General features: G+C 57.4%; 7 protein-coding genes across 7 annotated transcripts; 3 read left to right on the forward strand and 4 right to left on the reverse strand.

The window, feature by feature from the left end:
- The first annotated feature begins 931 nt into the window (after positions 1-931).
- B0H18DRAFT_1047748 (uncharacterized protein) lies at positions 932-2,150 on the forward strand. The gene is made up of 3 exons (XM_048030851.1): positions 932-1,318; positions 1,382-1,492; positions 1,547-2,150. Exons 1-3 carry the CDS (start codon positions 1,035-1,037, stop codon positions 1,869-1,871), a joined length of 720 nt encoding a protein of 239 aa, XP_047886147.1. The 5' UTR covers positions 932-1,034; the 3' UTR covers positions 1,872-2,150.
- A 2,823-nt stretch (positions 2,151-4,973) lies between these two features.
- B0H18DRAFT_1087988 (NAD-P-binding protein) lies at positions 4,974-6,178 on the forward strand (the record flags this gene model as incomplete). Its single annotated transcript, XM_048032219.1, has 6 exons — positions 4,974-5,022; positions 5,081-5,286; positions 5,341-5,491; positions 5,545-5,709; positions 5,759-5,911; positions 5,967-6,178. 6 exons carry the CDS (start codon positions 4,974-4,976, stop codon positions 6,176-6,178), a joined length of 936 nt encoding a protein of 311 aa, XP_047886148.1.
- Positions 6,179-6,282: 104 nt separating this feature from the next.
- Positions 6,283-7,808, reverse strand: B0H18DRAFT_1047753 (uncharacterized protein). The gene is made up of 5 exons (XM_048030852.1): positions 7,485-7,808; positions 7,263-7,427; positions 7,073-7,204; positions 6,655-7,019; positions 6,283-6,603 (listed from the first exon to the last, which is right to left on the reverse strand). Exons 1-4 carry the CDS (start codon positions 7,722-7,724, stop codon positions 6,657-6,659), a joined length of 900 nt encoding a protein of 299 aa, XP_047886149.1. The 5' UTR covers positions 7,725-7,808; the 3' UTR covers positions 6,283-6,603; positions 6,655-6,656.
- Positions 7,809-12,690: 4,882 nt separating this feature from the next.
- B0H18DRAFT_960184 (uncharacterized protein) lies at positions 12,691-13,283 on the reverse strand (the record flags this gene model as incomplete). The annotated part of the gene is made up of 2 exons (XM_048042925.1): positions 12,691-13,022; positions 13,091-13,283. 2 exons carry the CDS (start codon positions 13,281-13,283, stop codon positions 12,691-12,693), a joined length of 525 nt encoding a protein of 174 aa, XP_047886150.1.
- A 1,473-nt stretch (positions 13,284-14,756) lies between these two features.
- On the reverse strand, positions 14,757-15,355 carry B0H18DRAFT_887808 (uncharacterized protein; the record flags this gene model as incomplete). The annotated part of the gene is made up of 2 exons (XM_048041200.1): positions 14,757-15,116; positions 15,230-15,355. 2 exons carry the CDS (start codon positions 15,353-15,355, stop codon positions 14,757-14,759), a joined length of 486 nt encoding a protein of 161 aa, XP_047886151.1.
- A 667-nt stretch (positions 15,356-16,022) lies between these two features.
- Positions 16,023-18,395, forward strand: B0H18DRAFT_1126047 (uncharacterized protein; the record flags this gene model as incomplete). Its single annotated transcript, XM_048035107.1, has 9 exons — positions 16,023-16,107; positions 16,177-16,304; positions 16,364-16,598; positions 16,869-17,207; positions 17,266-17,504; positions 17,557-17,718; positions 17,785-17,967; positions 18,026-18,204; positions 18,266-18,395. The coding sequence occupies 9 exons, from the start codon at positions 16,023-16,025 to the stop codon at positions 18,393-18,395; spliced, it is 1,680 nt and encodes a 559-aa protein (XP_047886152.1).
- Positions 18,396-22,585: 4,190 nt separating this feature from the next.
- On the reverse strand, positions 22,586-22,906 carry B0H18DRAFT_839673 (uncharacterized protein; the record flags this gene model as incomplete). The annotated part of the gene is made up of 1 exon (XM_048039484.1): positions 22,586-22,906. A coding segment is annotated over one exon (321 nt), but the record flags the coding sequence as incomplete, so codon positions are not given.
- Between the last annotated feature and the right edge of the window lie 146 nt (positions 22,907-23,052).

A 23,052-nucleotide genomic window follows, 5' to 3' on the forward strand; every position in this document is an offset into this window, starting at 1 on the left:
GCCTCGCGCCGCCCGGGTTTCGATCCCGGCGGTGTCAGCTCCCCCGACTCACCATAAATCGAGCTGGTCTCTCCGAGTCCGAGGCAGACCGCGAGTACGACGCACGTCTGTGTGAGCTTCGCAGTGACGAGCTACTGCACTATGCGCCCGGATCCAGACTGGCTGAGAGACGGTCAGCCGCAACACAACCCTGTAATCATCATCCGCATTCGCTACTATGCACACAGCACACCCACCGACCGCCACCCGCCGCACGTACATACATCGCCGACATCAGCGATCACCAGCGCAGCGCCGGGGACAGCCCCCCCGGCATCGGCATCCCCTCCGCGTCGCCCGCCTCCGCGCCGTCCGTGTTCCCCAGCTCCGCGCGGGTGCACCCCAGCGCAGAGCTCATGCGCATCAGCGGCGGCGGCGGGACCTTGTCCTCAGGGGTGACCTCGCCGCCCCACACGCTCAGCTGCCGTCCAGGGAGGGGCAGCGGCAGGGGCATGGCGATCCGCAGCCCCGCGAGCTTCGTCGAGATGTCCGAGGAGGGAGCAGGGCGATGGCTCGGCCGACGCGCGCCCGCGGAGAGCGCGGTCGTGGTGGATGCGATCTTCGCTGTCCCTGCCCCGAGCTTGTCAGTCGACTTCGCGAGCTCGCGAGCACGGAGCGCACGTGCGCGCAGGCCAAGCGTGGGCGACCCGTCCGGCGAGACGCAGCCCTCCGGGCACGCGCTCAGCGTGCGCTCGAGCGGGGGCGGGACCGGGACGCCGCCCAGCTGCACGGGCAGGCTGACCACGCGGTCCTTGCCCGCTGTCTGCACTCTGCGCTGCGGGGCGGGTGCGAGGCCCAGCGTGGGGCTGTCGGGCATCGGCATCGGCAGCGGGGCGGAGGGCGCGACGGGCGGGCGCGGGGGGCCGGGCAGCTCGCGGACGGGCGGCTTGGGGCCCGCGCGCGTGGGCAGGCTGAACACGCGGTGGGTGGGCGTGCGGCGGCCGTGGGGGTGCGCGCGGACGGACCAGGGGTGCCGCCTCCCGGGGGACAGGGGCATGTGCGCGTCGCCGGGGGGGAGGGCCTGCGTGTGGTCGGGGAGCGCGAGCGGGGCCCAGACGAGCGGGAGGCGCGCGCGGAAGGAGCGGTGCGCGCGGGCGGTGGGGGGCGGGCTGGGGGGCTCGACGGCGACGTCGATGATCGTCTGGTCGCTCGCGGGGGAGAGGGGCGGCTCCGCGTCGGCGTCGGCGTCGTCGGCACCGCGGTCGACGGTGGGCAGGGGCGGGGAGTCGTCGCTGGGCAGGCCGTACTGCTGGCGGACGGCGAGGACCTGGGACCTGTACTGCGCGGGCGCGTCAGGCGGGGTGGCGGCGGGTGACGCGGGACGGACGCAGGGAGGACGTACCCAGTTGGAGAGCATGCATTGCGCGGCGGGCGCGGCCCACGTGAGGCCGTCGAGGTCGGCGGGCTCGAACCTGACGGACGCGAAGGAGCGCTCGAGGAGGAGGCGTTGCTCCTGCGGGGCGCCGGTGTAAGCGTCTCTACGTCAGCACCGGAAGGCCGCACGCACCTCGGTCATCTTGAGATCCTCGAGGTCCTCGCGGTCCTGCTCCTGCTCCTCGCGCTTGAGGGTCGCGAGCCTCTGGAGGGCGCGCGGGCCGAGGTCGCGGACGGGGGCGGACGGGTACGCCATCTGCGAGCTCCTGAGGATGGGGCGGGGTGGGTCGACGTTGCGTCCTGCGACGAGGGAAAGCATCGGGTGGAGGTGGAAAGCCATGCTGGCGGAGTGGAAGTCGCGAAGCGAAGGCCTGCCAGCAGGGAGACTGAGACGGATCGAAGGAGTGTCGGAGCTGGCGAGAGCACAGGGAGGACGCGGACTTGTGCCAGACAAGTGAAAGTGGAGGGCAGAGGCTGAAGACGGCGGCCTCAAGCAGGCGTCGCGCGGAGTAGGCGGATTGCAAACGAGGCCGACAGGCGTGACCGGTGTGAACGAGCGGCTAGGGGCAGTCCATGGCACGGAGGCTGGCGTAGGAATCGAAGTAGGGCACGTGCTGGGCGACGACAGCAGGCCACAGACCTGCGCTGGGTCGAGCGTCGTGGCGGACTGCGGACGCGGAGGCAGAGCGTGAGATCTGATCGCGATCAGCGCCACCGCGACCCAGCCACCGGCCAGGCACCGATCCACTCCCTCGGGTTCATTAGGGTTGCTCCACGTCCTCCACAGCCTGCTCGAGCGCGAGGCTCCTCTGTCCGCGAGACGTGCGAGGCGTAGAACATCGAGGCTATGACACAGGACTCCGCGTCGGTGCGTCTCCTCCGAGCTGAGTCACCCCTAACCCAAGCTCGTCCTTCGATGCTGCCGTAGTCGGTGCTCCGTGACCACGTACGACTGCTCGTGCAGGCTGCCGTTCGCACGATCGAGTTCTTGACGCCAGACGGTCCCGTAGGACGCTCCACCGCCTCAGTTCCCGGTTGCTCCCAGCCTGGGTGCTCTCTCCCACGCAATACTCGGTTCGAGCAACAGTCAAACGGCCAGCACGCTTAGCAACAGCGTGCAGAGCGCACACACCGGCCGGGCGTGTCCACTCTCGTGGGCAACACATGCCATACACGACACCGCAGCAAACTTTGCCGCGCCCGGAGTCGGTACGGCTTGCCGGTTCTGAATGGTGTCCGGTCTGTCGTCAGCAGGGGGCTCCTCCAGGCTGTCGCGGACTTGATCGATGTCATCTGAATTGAACAAGTCCCACAATGGGCTTCTGCTGTTCCAGCAAGGATGGTCAGCCGTGTTATTCCCTGGCGAACCGTAGGCTGAGCGTCATCGATATATGCGTGGTGTGTCGGGTCAGAGCGGCTGAGGTGTGCGTAGTTGCAACGAGAAGGGGAGGCTATTTCTGCAGGTTCGCTGCATCCTTATCTAACCTCCCGATCGAATGTATTGATCGTCTACAGGCGTGTTAACCTGTAGGTCCACCGAGCCGGCGATCGCGCGCTCCGTCGCTCCCCGGTAACTTGGCGCTGGTACTCTGTGACATCGCGCCACATCTCGAGCCTGATGTACAACACTACGAGCGTCCTCTAGTTCCTATGCGTCTTTCCGCGCCCCTAGAACCGCACTGCGCCCATGTGAGTCTCCGCTGGTCACACTGTGCCATGCCGTTTGTCCTCGGCTCCAATGGCCGACTATCGCGTTCCCATGAGCGTGCGACCATCAACATGCCAGTGAAGTCACATCCGCCCCGAGTTCCATCATCCTGACGCTCACCCAGAACGAATCGGTTGCAGGCCGATCCTTGGCGGCACCACAGACGCCTCGGTGCTGCGCCTGGCAGCGACGCACGCACGCACAGATATCTGTTTGCGGAACAACTCACACATCTGTATATAGATTCCGAGGCATGTATGCCGGTACTTACGTGGGTCCTATAACGTCCCAAGAGATTCTGACACGCTATAGCCTGGCTACGCTATCAGGAACCAGTAACGGCTGCGAAGAAACTCATGGCCATTTGAGGCCCGGGTGCGACGGGGACTTAGGTGTGCATATGATCCCTCTGAGCGTCGACCAGGCTATCTGTATCCAAATTTCACACGCGATCTTAGGGCGTCCGCCGCCGCCGCCAACTTGATTCTGCAGGACCACGCACAGCACGCCGCCCGATCGCACGTCCGCCGCGGTGCAAACTCTGGCGAAGGACCGCACCGGTTCGACGGATGTTGGGACGTGTTCAGCGGCGCCGTAAGGCATCTTGACCGGGACCGCTTCGCTGAGTGCTGATCGAGCGACGACGGAAAACCCAGGACGGCCCGGGGAGTGAGGAGAGGCAAGGTTACACCCTGGTCGACGCTGCCCTGCCGGCGTGCAGTGCTTCGTGCGGAGCACAGTATCGGGCTCTGAGTCCTCGATTCTCTCTGCTGGGGAGCTTGTTTCTCAGGTACGAGGGTGGGGGGATGCTACGTATACCCGTATTGATATTGATTCTGCCGCCATGCCAGTGCGTGGGGGAATCCTCACGTCACACAATACACCCGGGTGAAACGACCCGGGCAGCTCCTACGAGACCATGGAATATCGCTCGCACACGGTGTGTCATCGCGACAAGGACTAGATGGAATTCCTTCATCGGATCGTGAAGGGGACCACATTATGACCGCGTGTCCGTCTCTGGTGCACAAGACAGCCCTCGCCAGCTCGCAGGCACGGCACTCTGCGTCGAGCGGGACTTATCGGCGATCGAAAAGGCCGTCTTCGACCACTGGGAGGGGAACCCGGAAGTTCTGCCGAGTCCAACCACCAGCTTCTGTACCGCGCCGACGGTCGACTCGCGCCGCTCGACGTCTGCGCGAGCGTGGAAAGAAGCATGTACTGCTCAGGATGATGTCGACCACCGAGCACTGATCCCGGCGGCACATGTATGCTCCACACGGACGTCTTGTGGACGTCGGCCGCCTGTTCCTGTCATTCGTTGCCAACGGCAGACCGGGTGTCGTCGATCCGGTGGGTCCGACTCGGACGAAATTGCGTACACGAACATAGGTGTGTACACCTGTAGGTCCGTGGAGCCGGCGCCCGTTGTGATTGGCCATCTCCGAATTTCTGCCCGCCTGGAGCAGGCCTTGACCCTATCGTGGAACTAGATGGCCTAGCGCCTTACGATCACATCGGCCTGTGACTCATCAGGCTGCGATTATTCGCTGACCAAACCTTGCATCACCATTTCGACCAGCATTCCCATGAGCGTGCGACCGCTTGATGCCCATATACCCTTTGCCTCCTGACAGCGGCTCACCGGGAGCAGGCCGCTTGCAGTCCCTTTCATACCGACTTGGTACGTGTCTGGTCCTGGTATATGTACGGAGATCTGTTCGCTGATCTGTTCGCACACTCATTACAGATTCCGAGGACTCGCGAAGGTTTCAGAAGGGCTATAAGGTGCGTGAGCCCTCGACCGCCTCGAGAGATTCCGGCAAGATAGAGCCTAGTTTCGTTATGAAGGATGGCTGCGAAGAAGCTGATAGCAGTCTGCGGGGCGACGGGGAACCAAGGTGCGCACAGTATCCCTCTGGATATGATGAGTTTCAACTTGATCTCGCGTCACCACAGGAGGATCTGTCGCCAAGTTGTTGCTACGGAACCCGGAACAATACGTGGTCCGGGCGCTGACTAGAGACCCTACGTCGGCCCCGGCACAAGCACTAGCGACGCTGGGCGCGGACGTCGTGCGGGTGGACCTCACCGTTCCGACGGACGTCAATGAAGCGCTACAAGGATGTTGGGGCGTGTTCGGCGTCACGAACTTCTATGACCCCGTACGTCACCCTCACCCGAACCGCTACTGCATTAGTTGACGGATTGGACGTCAGAAAATCAAGGATGACCCAGAGAGTGAGGAGAGGCAGGGCAAGAACCTGGTCGATGCCGCCTTAGCTGCCGGTGTGCGGTGCTTCGTGTGGAGCACGGTACCAAGCTCCGCCATTCTCTCTGGCGGTAGGCTCGTCTCCCAGGTGTACGAGGGTGGGGGGATTCCATATGTCTTATTTGCATACATCCTTATGGCGGCGTCTCAGGGAAATACCACGTCACGCAGTACATCCAGGAGACAGGTCTTCCCGCGACCTTCCTTTACACGGGCAACTTCTACGAGAACATGGTCTATCGCTCGCACATGGTGTATCACCGCGACAAGGACCAGGTGGAGTTCCTTCAGCCCATCGTGAAGGAGACTACGGAACGCACGTACACCTTCTTTATGTGCGCGAGACGGTACTGACCAGGTCTCAGTCGCGATGCTCTACGTCGAGAAGGACCTGTCTGCTATCACGAAGGCCGTATTCGACCACTGGGGTACGGAGCATGCGGAGCTCAACCACAAGTTCCTTTACTGCGCCAACGCGCGGCTCACTCCGCTCGATATCTGCGAGAGCGTCAAGAGAGGCGCGTACTTCCCTGGATACCGCCGCCACCCAGCGCTGACACCCCAGACCTCCAGTGACGGGAAAGTCGTGCGTCTACACGGTTCTCCCGACGACGCATGTACCCGATCGCGACATCATGCTTCACCTCTACAACGAGATGGGGATGTACGGCGCGCAGGAGATCCCGGACGAGCACGTCTTGAAGTTGGGCGTGCGGCTGCATGACATCGACGACTTTGTGCGGAGCAGACTGGCGCCGCACTTGGGCTTGCCGGTTGTAGGTTAAGGGGCGTTTGTCGACGAGAACGCGCGCAGAGCGCCAATCTTGACACTGGTTGATGCGAGCGTTAACATCAATTGCGTGCGGCGCAGATTGCCAGGAGTACCAATCTTCAGTACGTATTCTCATTGGATGGGACAGTAAGAGAAGTACTACCCAAAGCAGAGACATGCAGTGGGCGTTCTGAGTCGCATGGCTCCGGTTGACGCTCGCAGGGGACAGGGGTAACTACGTCTCGGAGCCTTCCGACGTCGCAGTGTCCTTGGTGTATTCCAACCGCCTTCCGCGGCCAGCCAGACACACTTCATATCGGCCGCCGGGCTGAGCGCGCAGCCGTTCTAAAGATTCCAAACAGCCAGAGCAAGGAGAACGATGCTTGAGGTCAACAGGTGTTATAATGATTACCGCGGGCCGTTCCACAGGCCACCGTCTACATTCATGCCAGTAAGCCCATGAGCAACAAGTGTGTACGCCCTACATACCTTCAAATCCCCAGGTCATCATGTCCACATGAAGCCAGCCGGTGCCTCCGCAACGATCCCCGCCGAGTGAACTCCTGCCCACACCTCTCGCACTTGATCTTCCTTGCGACGCCGCGGGCGTGCACCTCGAAGACGTGGCGGCGTAGGTTGCATATGAGCATGCATTCCCGCGTACATCCGTTCCACAGGCAGCGTACCCGGGCATCCTCGTTGCTGACGCCGGAGGGATGCACCTCCCTGAGATGGAGAGCCAAGGCAGCCCTCGTGCGCTCGATCCGCGCCCCGCAGCCGTTCCATCGACAGTGAAAGCGTCTCGTTTCCGCTTGTTCTGGGCCGGTCAACGTTCCGGGCACGGGAGGCAGCTGCTATAGTCGAAGCTTGAGGAGCGCCTACGTGCGTCATGGACTGTGCTCCTTACCATCATATCGGCGGCACTGAGAGCCGCGCCTGAAGGTCCCGACTGGCTAATGGGTCCTCGGGAAGCTTTACCACCGTTGGTACTACGGAACGAAATCATCGAGTTCCTGTTCACGGTGGATCCGCTTTCGACCTGCAGGAACAAGCGCTCTCAATACTCGACAGGCCCATAATAAGTAGTAGAAGCTTACAGGGCCCGGGGTAGTGCTGTTGAGCTGTGAGGAGTGTGGAACCTCTAGGCTGGCATGTTGCGGACGATCGTCGCGGCAAGAATCACTACCTATGTTGAGTATGGGTGTCATATCCATCGCTGCTAGCGGCGCCGGCGAATGTGGCACCCATGATATGTAATCTGCCTGAGCCAGACTTCGGGTCAGATACGTATTCCGGCGAGATTGTGGAGACACACATACCGGCTGGCCATGGTATTGTGGGAGGTTCGACCCATTGCCAACAGAGATATCGTATTTCGGTTCCGGAAGAATACCGGTAGCTGGACACATTTGATACGGCCCGGTGAGGGCCTGCTGTGTCACGGGTAGGCCATGTATGTGGTAGGTACGTGGACTCAAACGCGAGAAGTCGACTTCGAAAGGGAAAGGGTTGGTAGGGAATCGATCACTGACAACCGATGCTTGCGTCAGATGTGTCATAGGATAAGGCGACGGCGCACTTACCTAGAACGAGAGTGATCGCTCATACCTGCAGGGAGGAACTAGCAAGTAGCAATGAAGTCTGAGGGACTGTTCGATGAGGCTCAGGCGACGGGTAACTAATGTGGTGCTTCATGACCCACCCAACCTTTATAGCCAGTGGGTGGAAGACGCCTGGAACTTGCATCAACCAACTATGCTCCTTCAGGTGCGTATCGCCAATGGCCAACTGCCGAACACGATCACAGATAGATTCAGAAATATGCCGGGCAGGCAGGAAGCGCATGGACCGTGAATTGAGCGCTCATGGATGCTCAGAACCATTTATTATTCCTACCGGGAGGTAAGGATAATACAAGGTTTGCTGATGAACGTACTGGTCGTGGGGCCAGCGTCAGGCGCTCAAGAGAGCGCGCGCGAATCTTCGCCGACGTTGTTGGGGTGCGCTGCTACATACGCGCTTGCGGTCTCTAGCGAGGCGCGCTGCACCCCAGATACAAGTTGTGAACACTTCTCCAATATCTTCCTCTATCTTGTCCCGATGCTTCTTCGTGAACGGCCGATCAAGCAGGGGGTTCTCTTGTGATGGAGACGCGCGCGATCCTAAATATCAACGAAGAGTGAATGTCGGATCGACAGGAAGATAGGCGCGTCGCTAGCAGCGTCAATGAATTCAAGACGAGCATGCGTCCGTCGGCTCACACCCTATTATCTGCGCGCGAAATTGAAGTAGAACACACTGCAGGGCGCTCGCGGAAAACGTCCGCGGGGCAAGTGACGCTGCCCCTGTGCAGGCATTTGATGATGCTTCTCCGCTGTCTGCCGTCTCGCACCACCAGAATTCCACGCTGTGGATCTCGACAAGACGCTGGAGACCTCCAGCGACCAGGCGTAGGCTTCCACGAACATAGACCATCGCAGTGCATCGCCATTGATGAGCAGAAAGATGGCAGATACGAGCGCGAACTCTATCCACATTTCGACCGCCCATGCGCGCCAGGTCAAGAAGAGAGTGATCAATCAGTGCATGTTCAATGACGGGCGTGGTAGGAATCCGTAGGATGGCGTCTTGACCTTCGGCTACCCTCACCGCCATTGTAGGCGCTTCCCGCCCGCGCGACAAGTGGCCCATGGATAGCGTTCAATCGCACAGCAGTTCCATCCAGTTGAGAATGCGTTTGGTAACCAAACCAAAGCGATTGACGTGGGTACTCAAGTACTCACCGATGACCATGCGGCTTCCGGCAGACGCCAGCGCACAGAGGCGGTGGATGGCGCGTCTCATGGGGCCTCCATTGGTAGATGGTGCACGGAGATGCATGGGGGACGGAAGGCCCCTTCGCACTATTTCCCCTCCCCCGCGTGTGCTTCATCGCGACTTTGAGGGGCCAAGTGCGTATCCGCCCGGTTTCTTAGTCGCCTGAGGCCGATTTGAGGTTAGCTGGACTTGGAGACTGCTCCCTTCTCTCCGACAAACTGATACGCTGCTGGGGGGTTCCGCTAGAGGTGTGCGACGGAGAGGAGCACACCACAGACAGTGTGCACACTGTCAACAGCCATGATAGTAATACAGGGATGAAGAGAGTCGGCTCAGCGCTTGACCGCCGGTGGTCGGCAGTTTCCTTAAACGGGCAGGCGGCGGTTGCGCGTGATCGATCGGCGGGCCCGGCTCTCTCCGTCGGCCTCCCTGCGCACTGCCCAGTATTTTATTTTATATTGCTCGCATCATAGCTCTGTCTCTCACCAGCGAACTACTAACGATCTCGTATGAAAAAACTAGCAATCATGCTCTCGTCTGCCAATAATGTACGTGCTGAAAGCCTTACAGTTGTGCCAAATTTGCCCTCTCTAACCCCAAGCACAGTTACCTACAGCTGATCCAGCGACCTGCTCGGGCGGAAGTTGAACGGGAACGCATAACTTAGTAAGCTCTTAATCGATTGACACTGTTGCCTGAGGCCTCGAGGCAATGCCGCGTCTACCACTCGTCCATTGCCATATTCCTCTGACCGGTTTGGTGCAACGCCTCATGGTGTGTGCTTCCATGCTCCTCCCTATGTCCCTGAATCTGTCAGTGAACGAGCTGATAAACGCTGTACATGTGCTGACTTTCTAGTAGGGCGCCTCAGGGACCAGCCGTTACGGCGCTCAAGCTATAGCTCAGCTTCGTTTCTGCGACGCCCGTTCCCGGGAGATCATGCGCGTGGATCTGAATACGTACGATGCGAGTATACGAGTACCACTCAGGGCACTCTTCCTTCAGATCTTTGGACGGCTATCTGCGGCAGGCGGGCGTCCTATCCCGCGCTATGTTACTCTCGGAACAATGCAACATGGACGCTGCGCACGCGTCTACCCCCGCGCCTGGCTGAGCCGCTCAAGCCATGGCCAGCTTGGACTTGAATCTCGAGCTCCAACGCTCTCGTTACCAATCGCAACGGACAAGCGAAGTCGCGGCAGAATAAAGGTAAGTAGTTTCCTAGTAAAATGTATTGAATCTCGGGCTTCTGAGAGTCTTCTTGACTGTCCTGACGAGCCTCTCGTGAACCTTTAGGAGGCACTATACAGCGCCTTCGAAGATTGGCTTCGAACGCCCACATCGACGAACGTTGCATGCGATATCCTGAATCTTTGACTCGACCAGTCCCAGTCAAGAGCGCAAGCGCAGCCCGGGCTCGCCCCCGTTATCTGGTGTTTCACGGATTGGGTGGGTTTAGCAGTCATGATACGTATGCATGGCAGCGCGCAGATTGGCGCGTCGGTCATCCGAGTCCACTGAACGCCAGCTCGTGACTCGGGAAAGCGGCAACTTGCGATGTCACGGTTCCCAGTCTGCTTTTGCCGCCATCGCGCTCAGTATGTGCGACTCTTGGCGCCCACCCGTGGCGTATCGCGGAAGTACACAGGGCGCTCTTGGTGAGCTTTTTTTTTTTTTCTTTTTTGATTCCTTTTATTGTCCGCGAGGGCCTAGCCCTATGTAGACAAGACTCTGGCTCTACGAGTAAGTACGGGTATGTTCTATAAGGATCAGGCTGAGCATGAGCTCATCGCCGAAGCGAGAGCTTGAGGTTGTAAAGTAGGAGAGTGGAGTGGAGTGGGGTGTCGAGGCAGTGACCGTAGCAGTAGTGTGTATGTACAGTAGCAGAAGACGCGGGCGCAATGAGATCGGCGGGGTTGGGTCTATATACGAGTTGAGTCTATGTATGAAGGAAGTGGACTCCCGCCCGGGAGACGACACACGTTCGATATGGCTAACAGACTGGACGAGCGGTCTGGCTCAAAGCTGGGCGCGAACGAGGTGCACGGGGCTGACTGTTGCAACCTGCCGCCCTCAGGTGCGACCCGGCATCGCAACGCTCGTCCCGGCTCCTACTGTGACCGTCGCAGGCACTGTTCGCTTTCTCTCTGGCGCATCGGTAGAGTCGGGTGTATAGTACAATGGAGCTCGGGCCTGTAGTAGGGTAATCTAGTAGGGTCATGCGGAACAAAGAGAGGGGAGGGAAGTGGGTCAGTCGGCGAGACCGAGGTCGCCATAGGTGGCCGCGAAGCGGCCTGTTGCGTGGATGTACCGGAAGAGAAGTCGAATGGCTTGGGGATGGGTGAGGAGTGTTTGGATAGAGTTCGCGGCCGGTCCGAGGGTGAAAGCGAGCTGTGCACGTTGTTCGTCGTACGACGGGCACTCCAATAAGTAGTGGTGTACCGTCTCTCGTGCGAGGTGACATGTGGGGCATGTGGGCGAGTCCGCTTTCGTGATCTTGTGGAGGTGGGCTTGTAAGGGGACATGTTCGGTGCGTAGCTGGATGAGGAGGCTGGCGTGCCTTCGAGGAAGAGAGTTCATTAGTTTGATATAGCGTTTAGAAGGGAGATCCGGGTCAATGCGATCCATCTTTGTGGAGCGCGCCGAGCGCTTCCATTCGTCTCGCGCTGCGCTGGCGAACTGCTCAGCGAGCATTTGTCTTACCTTCGAGAGGCTGGCGGGGAGGGGCTCTGATAGGCATCTCGGGAGGAGGGCAGGGGAGCTGCCCTCTCCTCGCGCCGCCTTCTTCGCCTCTTGGTCAGCGCGTTCATTGCCTGGGATGTCGCGATGGCCAGGAACCCAGCGTAGCGTGAGTTTGACGCCGGGATGGCGATGCAGTAGGGTGTCAATCTCGTGAAGGAGCATGTCGATGAGGTAATGGGCGGGGTGCGGCTTCCGGTTTTGCACAGCAAGGAGGCAAGCGGTGTTGTCGGCGGCACAGGAAGTGGCCCTCGCGCTGATCTCCTGTATGAGGAGGTGAGCCGCTAGGATTAGGCCCACGATCTCTGCTTCGTAGACTGTATGTCGAGCTGCCGAGCCGAGATGGTAGCGGAGGACTTGGGGTTCTCTAGTGTTTGGCCTGTAAAGTACTGCAGACGCACCTACTCCGTCGTCAATGTCGGACCCGTCTGTGTAGACCCGGTAGCCCGGCCTACGGGCCCAGGTTTTCTCGTTTACAGCTGCATCTTCTTTGTTGTCTGCAATGTAGACCGTAAAAGGCGGGGTCCACCCAGGAGGGACTGCATCAGGAAAAAGCTTTTCGGGCGATAGCGCTCACCCAAGCTACATTGCCATAATAGGCAGTATTGTGGCTGTAGACGCCAGCGTCTACTATCTGCTCGTCCATAGTAGTATATAGTAGTGTATAGGTAGGTTATATGGGTCGATAGTCATACCTTGGCGAATACAAGGACGAGTTCCATTGTAGTGATAATAGTTTAAGGTGTGCCGGCGTAGTGATAATAGTAATTGTAGTATCTGTATGTTTGGCGAAGAGGCTCCCAGACTTGAGCCCGAGCCAAAGCATCGCACTCGCCGGATGAGTCATCGCGCCAGCCAATGAGTCCCACACTCGATTTCATTGGATCAGATTACCAACAGAGGTGAGACGAGAAACTGCTATTATGAACCAGGCAATACACAATCGTGTTTCCCTACTACTAACACAATTCAGCTAGGTTGGCTTGTCCTGAGATCGACTGAGATGTACGAATTGACCCAGAACTCCGTCGCGACATCGAGCGCGTTGTCCTTGGTGAGATCTCTGCTAATTTTCCTACCATATTTTGGGATCAAATGGGCGGCGCGGCGGATCTTGTCGAGGCTGACAATACTGGCGTTAGGCTTGCCATTGCGAGTGGAGCGAGAGACCAAGTATAGATTGGTCTCTGGATCCTTGCGCCGCAGTGGGGTGTACCACTCGACGTACGCAAGAGGGTGCGGCAGTGATCCGAACTGCTTTGGAAGGTTGAAGATAGCGCGGACACGCGCGACTCTCGTGCCTGCAAGTCCGGCAGAATCAAATAGTTATTCTCCGGTCCATGTGCAACAATACTCACCGTTGACAGACCGTGGGTCTTGTGGTCCGAGTCCATCGATTGGGGCGTCTGCGTCGATAATGAAGGCGGTGTCAAAGTGCGCTGGCATGGGTTGCTTCCGACCTCTCCCTCGTTTGGCTGCGACTGCTCGAATACGGTCTCTATGCTCTGGTACGTCGCCGTGGGGGTCACCTGGATAGCTAACTGAGACTGCATTGAAGACATCGTATCGGTCCATGCGGTTTGGCTCCAGCTGGCACCGGGGCAGCTCAGAACGAACAAACTCCGTCAGCGCAGGCAAGAACTCGCTCGCTCCGTGCTCGCGTTGCAGGTGGTTCAGGGACCGGTTGGGAAGAGGGCAGTGCGTCGCAATCTTGTATGTGTGCACACCCTCGGTCGGATCGTCATCATCTAAGAGCATCGGTGAGTCTGTGTCGTCTTCCGGCTCGTCGTCGGACGCTGACTCGGTCTCCGTCTCCACGCTGTCTGTCTGATCGACTGTATCTTGAGCGGGCAGCGCATGAAACCACGCGATGTACGCGGTATGCAAGTCGATGGCCTCCTGGCGAGCGAGCCAGGTCACCATCTGCTCGGCGTAGTCGCGATGGTTGCTCGCACGGTAAGCGTTCTTCGCGAGTTCGATGTGCAAGCGCTCAGGCAGTTCGGTGTTGTATCCGTCGCAGGAGCCATGGGACCGGATTGCCTCAACGTAATGGAGAAGCGAGTGGATCTTCGGGATGTTGAAGTGCTCGCGGATCCCCAACTTGACGAAGACATCCTTGTGGCGATGGAAGGCATCGAGAGCCGCCTGCAGGTGAGCAAGCGACGTGTCATCGTGCGACTGAAGTTGCGCATAGTAGATAAAATCTACGAGTGCGCGCGCAACGGCGAGGACCTCGGCAGACACAGCACCAGCCAGGAGCGCAACGAAGATACGTTGCATTTCCTTGTGCTCCTTGCCGGTCCATTGCGAGACGTGCGAGATACCGTTGCGGAAGTGTCGAAGGCCTGGGAAATCCGTCATCGCGCGGAAGCGACGGTCGAGCTCGTCCTTGCCCACGATTGTCGAACACCACGAGAGTAAGTGTTCCTTGAATACTCCCTTATGAAGCTGATGAAGAATATCAGGCATAATCGACGAGAAGATGTCGCAATGGGGGAGGTCGGCCCAGAAGGGCTCGTAGACAGGTCGCAACTGCTCGGCAGTGAAGCGCAGTGAGTCTTTTCCCTTCTTGTGGTCTTTAAGTGCCTCTTTCGTCTTATTGACGTCACGTGGCTCACTGAAGAGCTGCTCGCCGCGTCGGGTAGGAGGTACGGTGCAGCGCGGGCAGCTGTTCTCCTTACAACAGCAAACCAGGCACTGTTCGGGGTAATCAGCGATGTACGCTGCCACAATCGGGTGGACCCTTCGGACGCCACGGTCTGCACACGTCATCTCCTTCCCTTCAAGACCCGCCTTGCGAAGGGACGCCAAGATGAGCGACATGCAATGATGGAAGAGTCGATACCCGGCGAGGCTGCGCGTGGAATCCTGGAAGCAGTCAAGTTTCGAGACGGGTATGTAGCCGAGAAGGAGTGTTGCGCGCTGTGAAGGCTGACGCCGTACAGATTTCGAGATGTTCCCTATGGACAAGTAGACGGGCCACGCCTTCTTATCTCCACCGAAGTTTGTGAGCTTTGTCGCGTCGGATGCGATGATCACGGGCGCCACTGTTGCGCCTTCGGGCACCTTCCCCTGTGACAATGGTGAGTCACTCTTCTCGCCAGTGCCATTGTTGTTGGCTGACATACCTGTGTCTTCCACCACCACTCGGCCGTCCACATCTCATCATACCGACGTATTGTGGCTGCGTCCTCGGTGTAGACTTTCTCCGGCGCGTAGGCGATGTTCCCATCAAACGTAGGATTTCCAATGAGTTCCTTGACACAGTCGACAGGATCGCGTCGCCAAAGCTCCAACTGCTCCTGCATGGAGCTTCCGTCATCACCGACACGATCGCCTGTTACAGTGATCGTCTCGCAGTGCCAAGCGGCTCCTGTAGGTAGGTCGTCGATTTGCTGAAAAAACTTGTACTTCGAGTCAGCTGACAAATCACAGTTCCTTCGTATCTAGGAAGACTCGGAGATCAGTCGATGTGCGGATATGAGATATAAAGGGCTTTGGTGCGTACAATCGAAAGCTTGAGGAACTCGTCGATCCTATTCTGACCAACATGTTTGATCAACCACCGAAACAGTTCCCACTCCTCCTCGTCTTTAAACGGCGCCCACTCATCGACTTTGGCCTCAGTACGCATTCGGCACCATGCCTCGAAGAGAGTGTCATCATATCGAATGATTGTTGGGACGACACCTGGGTAATCCTCAACATATCGCCGAGCCTCCTCCTCGTCCTCTGGTACGTCCTCGACCCGTGCCCGATATGGTGACTGCGCGCCATCCATAGGGTCATCGACATCGACGTGAGCATCATCAGGTTCGTGGTCGTGGTCCATAGTATCTTCTTGTGCTGATATCTCTGTGGTAGACTCGGAGGCCGAGGCGGCAACACCAGCAGCGGGAGCCTTTCCCGAAGCAATTGCCTGGGCGACTCGTGCCAGTTTGCGTTCCCATTTACGACGACAGCGCGGTGAATTTTGTATGTGATTCTTGACACCTTTCATCGTAGGTACCCCGTGTTTGCAATATCCGCAGCGAGGCATGTTTGTGAAGTAGAAGAATTCGTGGACACGAAATATCAAGCAGACGAGACAATGACAAGGTTGGACAAGGTGATGATGAAGGTCAATCCAGATGGCAGTCACGATCGAATAATTTGTCAGCAGACTAGCGAGGTGCGTTCGCGTAGCTTCTCACATTCCCACTCTGTCTCACACGCTCTGCCAGCGCACCCACACATAGAGAACTCGTCTCTTCCATCACATTCGTTTTTTCAAATCCTCATATTCATTCATTAATGCTGCGATGTCCTCCAGGAATGAAGTGAACACCCCGTCAGACGAGCCACAGAGACGTGCCCGTCGCCCGTCTGCGAAACAGCGAGAGCTAGGTACGTCGTCACGAGTACTCCTCTCCATGGAGTTTCTTGTACTTGGAGCTAACCTTAATCAAATACTAGATGAGGCCGAAGAAGCAACGCAGAGCCGCAAAGCACAGAAGCGAGCTGCCGAGACCTCCGATGGCAGAACGCCTGCGGCGAAGTCAGGCAAGAAGGCTCGGGTGTCCCATGTTGACGAGACTCCAACTGTACGGCGTTCATTTCTCGTACCTTGACTGACTCTAACTATCCTTCGATCATGTGGCAGTTCGCCACACAGACTGTCACCAGCTCGAAGCCAAAGTCGGTGCCATTCAAACATCTTACGAAACGTGTCAACAAGGTTCCACCACCCACGACTGCAAAGAATGCAAAGACTACTAACTATCAGCATTCTGAGCCTCGTCAGGCTCCTCCTCAGAACGCTGCATCGAGACGTTCTGAGCCGCGATCGGTGACTCCCGGACCTCGGAGGGACACGCCTCGGTCAGGACACAACTCAGGTAAGTCCGAATCACTTGTGTACTTAATGAAGATCCTACACGTCTTCCTATGCCAGACAACGCTCGCGCCATCACACCACAGAGCCATCATTCTCAGGTTAGCTCGCGGACGCCACAGAGCCATCACTCTCAAGCTAGCTTGGGGACGTCACAGAGCCGTCAATCCCAGGTTAGCTCGCGGTCACTGCAGTCCAGTGGTAAGTTCGTCAGCGCATGCGGCACCATTAGTATGTCATGTGTTTTACTACTGACATGTCCTCCCCGTCTTAGCACGTCCTCGCAACACCGCACGTGTTCTTGACTCAAGCGATGATGAAGGCCATGACGAAGATCACGTTCCACGCAGGTCCGCGGTCGATCCAAGTGGCGATGCTGATGCAGTCGACGATGATGCCGCTCAGCACTATCAAGATGACGGTGACGCGAACTTCGATCAGGAACTTGAATATGAAGAACCTGTTCAGTCTTCTCCACCCCGCCGTCAAAGCCACTCTCAAGAGAGATTCGCGAGTGATGACGAGTCACCGGATGCTGAACAGCAGATACCTGAAGACGCCTCAGGTTCAGATGCCGAAGGTGGCGATGGGAATGACTCGGATGCAATGGATGGTATGTCGTCGTGTCTTTGTGGTAATCTATTTGCCGATTTCATGATCTATCAACATAGCTGTACATTGTCCTGAACTCATTCACACGCCTTCTCGGCGCGGACCTCGTGCTAAGGACTACGATGAGGATGTACAGGACGTCCTCGACATCGCTAATTCATTGTTCAGATGCAGAATTTCCACTGTCAATGCTTTTCCATCCGACTCACTTCAAGACGAATGGGCACAACAGTGCTGGGGCGAAGCATGTAGGAAGCTCGACATCAAATATGCGGCGAACCGGGCCATGATAAAGATAGTAAGCCAATCGTGCAGTTCATCAATTTGTATCACTAATAGTCATACTCGAGGTCACTGCGCGTGGCTCACAGCTCCGCGGCGAGCTCAAGAATAAGGTAAAGCCGCTTGTCGAGAGTCTTTATGGCTTCGACAGTTCCTCTGCGAGGAGAGCCATGCGCAAGAATCGTGATAGAGCAACTGCTCTGACACATGAGTCGGCTTTTGCATATGAGGTGTGGAACTTACTGTTCACCTCGCTGACACGTGTGGCTATGTATTCACGAATTATCACCTTACAGGATCCAGCCCTTAACCAGCCTGAAGGCACATATGCCGAGCGGAAAGGCATATATCGCCATCCGATTATACAGAAGGCGATAAACGCGACATGGTTTGCGAACAGGGCTGACGAAGGCATCATCTTTCGGCAATTTTTTGAGCCAGCAATCTCAATTGAGACGATTGCACTCGTGCTCACAGCGGTACGTCTTGTAGTCCGCTTTCTGTGCAGCAATGACATACTTAAATGATCACTACTAGGTTCATTGCTGCATCAACGAGTGGGGACCAGGGAGGCGGACATCGGTAGACTTCACCGAGAACGACTACAAGACAGTGTACCTGTCCCACAGGGATAATCTTCGGGCTTTCGACGAGCTGGGCGATGACGCGCACCTCGTGCTGCTCAAGCTCCGCAAGAGGCTTTATGCCGAAGCTAGGTATAAACCCATCTTGTGTCCTCACTGTCTTCGCGTGTGTTTCCTCATCTTCGTGCTGCAGGTTCCACTCTGGAGCCGAAGACATTGATCGCTCCTTCAATACCCTCTCGCGCGACGCCTTGTCACATGCACTCCAGGAAGCCTTGTTGGCATCTGCTGGCGACGACAATGAAGATGCCGATGGCACATAGATTGACTCGGATCGGTTTTCCTGGTAAGCACCTCTCGCAGAATTAGTAACCTACTTGCTTACGAACTCGTCCGACTAGCCTATGGACAATCTACATACTTAGTTCCTCTGTGCTTCGTGGGATCATCTCGTGAATTGGACATTGCCCAGTATTGCACTTACTACTTCCATTAATCGTACCCTCGTCGTAACAAACATCCGCCATCACAGTTACCACATCTCACTCGCTACTATACCCATAGTAATTTGGTAATGGTGTCGTCGGAGTCATTCAATGATCTAATATAGTCGATTTAATATTCAGATCATTATGTGAGCTGCTGGCGAATGTGAGTAATCAATACAATGAGTACTATGCTCCGAGCTGTATCCTACAACAGTATATGTAAGATTACACCGGCATATGAGTCTACGATACTACGGTTTTATTGTGTACTATGCTTTCCTATATTTACTGGGATGGCTCTATGACCTGCTATGACTCGCTACAATCTCTGTAAATCTGCTATGCTCTGCTATACACAGGGGGGATTGCAATACACCTATATCAACTATGTTTGCTATATTGCCTCACCTAGGGATTGTGATTTTTCCTGATGGAGTCTGACCGCCGCGATTGTTTCGATGTCGTGCGGAAGGAGACGGTATGCCTCGAGTATTTCGTGGAGTGGACTCTTTCGGCGCTTCACCGGTGTAGACGCGCGAAGGACGTGGGCATGTAGTGGGTGCGTCGGAGGGAGTGCGCAGAGGCGGGTGGCCTCGCGCGCGATGATCCTGTCAACGAGAAGGTGAAAGGGAGGGAGGTTCAGGTGAGCTTCAAGGACATCCGTGGCCGTAGTCCGCATTGCTCCCGTGATGAGAATGCAAGCTTGTCGATGTATTCGGGCTAGTTTCCGGATCTTACCGACAGAGCCGTAGGTGCGTTTGCGACCTTCGATCTCGCGCTGGGGGGTGATCCAAATACTTGCGGCGTAGAGCATAGCGGGGAGGAGCATCTGCTTATAAAGAGTGAGCACGTTTCGTGACGCTAATCCGTTCTTGGGACGCGCTAGGCGTCCAAACTGTTGCAGCCAGACTGTGCCTTTCCGCAGAGCGTACTCGGTGTGCTGCTTAAAAGAGAGCTTGTTGTCAACATTAACTCCTAGGAACTTTACCACGTCAGTCGGTGTGACGTCTCCATCTCTTAGCTCCAGAACGGGGCCTAGGTCGCCGCCTTTGAGGCGAGGGTCTGCATGGAGGAGGGCGAGCTTGTTCAGTGCAAACCTGGAGTTGCGTGTGCGTGACCAGTTTGTTGCGCCACCTCAGCGGTCCATGTAGTTACGGAGCTTGCTTGACGTCTCGTCGAGGTCTTTGCCAACAGCTAGGACACTTACGTCGTCGATGAACCCGAGGGCCGCCACCTTTTGGGCGGCGTCGGCACATTCGAGGAGTACGAGGTTGTATATCTTGTAGAGTAGGACGGAGAGGGGGCATCCTTGATCAATGCCACTAAAGATCTCGAAGAGGTGGGAGACGAAGTCGTCGAAGCTGAGGCGGGTCTTCCGGCCGTGCAGCTTACGTCGCAGCCAATCAACTATCACCTCGGGGATCCCTAGCTTGCGCATTTCGCTGAAGAGGCGTTCCGGGATAGCACTAGGGAAGGCGGCTTCAACATCGAGGAATAGGATTGATACGACTTTCTTCGCTCGCCATGCGTCGTGGACAGTCTTGGTGAGAAGGTGTAAGGAGTCGGTCGTGGTGCGTCCTGCTCGTCCGCCAAAGTGGTGGTTAGGGAAGAGGTGTAGTCGTTCTAGCTCGTACTCGAGCGTCTCGGTGACGCAAGACAACAGAATTTTGCCCATGCAGTTCATGAGCGCGATAGGACGGTAGGACTTTGCGATGGAGTAGTCAGTGCGTCCAGGTTTGCGTAGGACTACTGTCAGTGACTCCTTCCAAGCGTCCGGGTAGTAGCGTAAGTCGAACGTCGCGCGATAGAGACGACCGAGGAAGGGGAGGAGGGTACCCGCACATCGCTTGAAGACCTCGTTCGGGATACCGTCCGGGCCAGGTGCTTTGAACTCCTTCAGCCTCTTGCATGCAGCTAGTATCTGGGCATCCGAGACATTTGCGAATTCGAAGGCGTCCTCAGGGTAGGCCTCGTGAGGGCGGCGTGCAGCCACAGGTGGTGGGGCGGGGAAGAACGTGTCATAGAAAATCTTCCCCTTCTCGTCGCTTTGCCTAGTAGTGTTGCTGGATCCTGGACGGCGCAGCGGGGGGATGCTACCCTTCCCACCATCACTGGATCCCGCTCGTACAAACTTACCAACTGTCCAGACATCACGCATGTCGGCTTCCTCGATCCACGCGTTCCAGTGATCGCGTTTGGCGTGGCGAATCTGGTCGCCATATCGGTTGCGGAGGGTGCGGTACTCTCGGTGGATCGGGTGATCTGGGAAGTCACGTAGTTTGTAAGCTTGTCTTCCCAGACGGCTCACCTCTCGACGGACACCGTCGAGTTCCTTTGAGTACCATTGTTTCGCAAACGGAGGCGGCTTGGTTATCGGCACCTCCTTGTCAATTGTTGCCTTGATCGAAGTGAGGAGTTGGCCTAGGGTGTTGTCAAACTCCTGTATGGATCGGATGTCGCCATCAGGTAACGGGACATCCTCGAGTCGTATGGCAAGGTCCTGTCGGAACGACGCCCAGTCGACCTTCCGAAAGTTTCGAAAGGTGCGTGATTTCGCTCGGGGGACGTCAGCCTGGAGCTCTGTGACTACAGGATAGTGGTCAGTATTCGGTGGGCGGAGTTCCGGGGCAGTTCGGCAGCGTATTAGGCGGTCAACGAGGTCACGAGACGCAAAAACGTTGTCTGGGCGTGTATGGTTCTTGGAATTTGACGCCTCAAGGGTGGGGATGCCGGCTGGGAGGAGCATGGAGAAGTCGAATGCGGTGAGCAGGTCGAGGAGAGGTTGAGCCTGGTCCAGGTACGAGTTCGTAAACAGGTGGGTGTTGCGTTCATCGTCCCAGAGGGGGTGGTGTCGATTAAAGTCGCCTAGCCAAATGATTAGAGGGTCGTCGAGTTCATCGCGTGAGGCGCCTATGTTGCGCGTCGCACGCGCCAGCGTGCGTAGCACGTTCTGCGAGTCCTGTGGGTTATAGATGTTAAATAGATGTATGGTTCCAGTATCGTAGTGAAGTGAGACAGCGGTGATGTCGGGGCAGTCGATCGGCATGGCCGACCAGCTATTAGTGGCGATGCGGGTATTGACTAGGTCACGGAGCGGGTGCGGGTGGGGGAGACCTTGTGCTTCGGGGGGTAGATTACGCGCCATTGCTGTGCAGCGCGGGTGTTCTTCAAGAAGTCGATATGTGGCTCTTGCAGGAGCACGAGGTCGTAGTCGGATATGCTATGGAGGAGGGCTGATTGGCTGGTGTTAGATTTGTTGACGTTGAGCTGGCAGATTCGGAGTACGTCGGGATCTCTAGTCATGGCGGGAGGCGTCAGCGTGGCTCTCGGATGATCGGCGAGTTCGCGATTGCGAGAAGCCGCCTTCGCCGGTTAGCGTGGTCTGTCTCCGGCCTGGCTGGTCGCGGAAGCTACGTGCGAGCGAGCGTGCACGTTCGATTTCTGCTAGGGTCGCGTCAGTCCCTCTTGGTACCCGAGACGTAAGGCTGGGCGGTCGAGGAGGGGGAGCTCGGTCATCGATCTCTCCGTCCTCGCGGTTGATGGGGCGACCGCGCATTGGGGCCGGTGACGGCGCTCTCGACGGGGGCTTGCTATGGTAGTGCGATCGGGGTGGGAGGGGCAGCGATGGGGGAGGGTCGGTATGGTCCCAAGTCGTGGGGTCGTCCATTAGGGGGAGAACCGGTATTGCATGAGTTTGTTAGCACCCTGGATCTTCCTCGTTGCCTCGATGAATACGGGGCACATCCGGCTCCATGCCGCATGGCCGACGACGTTACAGTTGACACATTTGTGTAGTGCCTCGTCCTTCTTGCAGTCGCTGGTCTTGTGGTCCTCGCCGCATGAGCCGCAAATCGGGATGATGATGTCGCAGTCCCTTGCGAGATGCCCCGGTTCCATAGCTGGCAGTTCAGGCAGCGGCGCGCTTCCTTGACCAGACGCTTCGCCTGGAGTCTGCGTCCCAGCAGGGACACCCCGTTGAGGATGGCGTCGTTCGCTCGTTGGGGCGAGCTGAACTTCATAATCAGGTACGCACTCTTCTGTCCGTCGCGGCGTTTGTCCTCCGGCTTTATCCAGTGGGCAGCCGTCAGGTCGTGCCTGTCCCATCCGTTCGCATGTTCAAGGTCACGCAAGGCGTCATCATCGCCAGGGCGGAAGTACGTCGGTACACCGCGTAGCAGGCACGCATAGTGGCGTGCGCGGATGGCAGACTCGAGACCGAAGCGGTCGGTAAACCGTTTCTTGTTGTCCTGGTGCTGCAGCCAGGTCGCGCCCTCCTTGGTGTTAACCTCGTATAGTAGGCCCCCTTCACGGAGGCGTCGCACAGTCAGGAAGGCCATGCCTTTCGGCGGCGCGAAGCCGTCTGTTTGCATCAAGTCCAGGGTCAGCTTCGCTTTCTCGACATACTCACGTTCTGTTAGGTTGGTTGCAGGGTCATTCCTGTCGGTCTTCTTGATGTCGATGAGGACCTGGCGGATCTGCAAGTCCTGGCGGG

This window comes from Fomitopsis serialis (genome assembly GCF_022376445.1).
Source record: "Fomitopsis serialis strain Sig1Antser10 chromosome Unknown B0H18scaffold_179, whole genome shotgun sequence".
Classification (NCBI taxonomy): Eukaryota; Fungi; Basidiomycota; class Agaricomycetes; order Polyporales; family Fomitopsidaceae; genus Fomitopsis; species Fomitopsis serialis.